At 43.8% G+C, this 1,332-nt stretch overlaps 1 protein-coding gene across 1 annotated transcript in view; it reads left to right on the top strand.

Moving 5' to 3' along the window:
* LOC121918050 (U5 small nuclear ribonucleoprotein 40 kDa protein-like) overlaps nt 1-1,304 on the top strand; it is a gene marked incomplete at its 3' end in the record, with an annotated part of 3,315 nt that extends 2,011 nt beyond the window's left edge. The window contains exon 3 of the mRNA XM_042444161.1: nt 1,207-1,304. Within this exon, the coding sequence (XP_042300095.1) occupies nt 1,207-1,304 (98 nt within the window). The remainder of the gene's footprint in view (nt 1-1,206) is intronic.
* Between the last annotated feature and the right edge of the window lie 28 nt (nt 1,305-1,332).

The following is a 1,332-nucleotide window of genomic DNA, read 5'->3' as shown; positions in this document are numbered from 1 at the left end:
CTTCAGGCCAGCCCCTGATGGAACTGGGCCAGCCTTCTCTCTCCCTCAGAGGCCGAAAGATGACAGTTAGGGCTGGCCTGAAGAATAAAATAAAACCAACCAATAAACCACTGCAACTTCAGTTCTAAAGAAAGTAAAAGGGGACTTTGGAGACATTACTGAGGAGGGGGGAGATCCTGAGGCCGGGATATTTCAGTCTGGGAAGACCTGCCTGAAGAGATCCGTCTTGACAGCCTTTTTGAAGCTGTCCAAAGATGTTAATTGACGGATCTCGTCCGGCAGGTCGTTCCAGAGCCTGGGGGCGACAGCAGAAAAAGCCCTCCGGGAGGTCACCACAAGCCTCGATTTTTGAGGCTGCAACAAGTTCCTCCCAGAGGACCGGAGAGCGAGGGGAGGATTGTATGGGAAGAGGGGGTCTCTGAGATAGCTTGGACCCAAGCCATTTAAAGGTTGAGGGTGAAAGGACAAACAGTGGTCCCTCCACATTGACTGGTGTTAGGGGCACAGGACCCCATAAAAGTGAGGGGTAAAGCAAATAAAAAACCACTTTTCTATCCTGAAAGAACACCTGTCTAGAATCGCTAGGTCCTCCAGTGTAGTTCTTTGGTCAACATCTGTCAAACACTGACCATAGAATTGTACTGGAGAAACTACAAATGCCTAGTGGAGTGTCCTCTCAAGGTCTTTCAGTGTGAGTTTTGGCACACTGTGAATAAATAGGTTTGTTTATTGTCTGTTCACAGTGGGGTGAATGACTAACGAGAGTAACCACTTAAATAAAAAATATAATTAAGAAATTTGTGACCACACATTAAAAGAACTATTTGTTTTTCTGATGGGAGTAAAATAAACTGGTTAAGAAGGTAGCTCTGGGTTAATCTTATGGAAAACCTCAAGTTATTGGTGCTTAAGAACTGAAGTAGTTGGCTAGATAATGTCGTGTGGAATATTGCTGTGAGGTTTTATCCAAGTGGTTTATTTGTAGTCAATTGCAATTAGAATAGGTTTCCCCACTTGTGATTTTGTGTCCTTTATGTGTTGTTCCCTGACAATTGGGGGGGGTGTCATTTCCCCCCCCCCCCCCACTGTTACAATGTGATGTAGAGAGATGTCAAGTAAGTGTATTTGAGTGGTTCTAGAAAGGACATGATCAGTGAAAATGCAATGGTGTCCCCAGTATTTACTCCTGTCTTCCTTTGATTCCAGTATTATGGAATGTATATGGTGACTGTGATAATTATGCCACACTGAAAGGGCATAGTGGAGCAGTTATGGAGCTACATTACAATACTGATGGCAGGTTGGTAGTTTTATAAATAAATACTACATTGT

The sequence above is a fragment of the Sceloporus undulatus genome, unplaced genomic scaffold (genome assembly GCF_019175285.1).
Source record: "Sceloporus undulatus isolate JIND9_A2432 ecotype Alabama unplaced genomic scaffold, SceUnd_v1.1 scaffold_3494, whole genome shotgun sequence".
Classification (NCBI taxonomy): domain Eukaryota; kingdom Metazoa; phylum Chordata; class Lepidosauria; order Squamata; family Phrynosomatidae; genus Sceloporus; species Sceloporus undulatus.
This window is presented reverse-complemented; position numbering and strand designations above follow the sequence as displayed.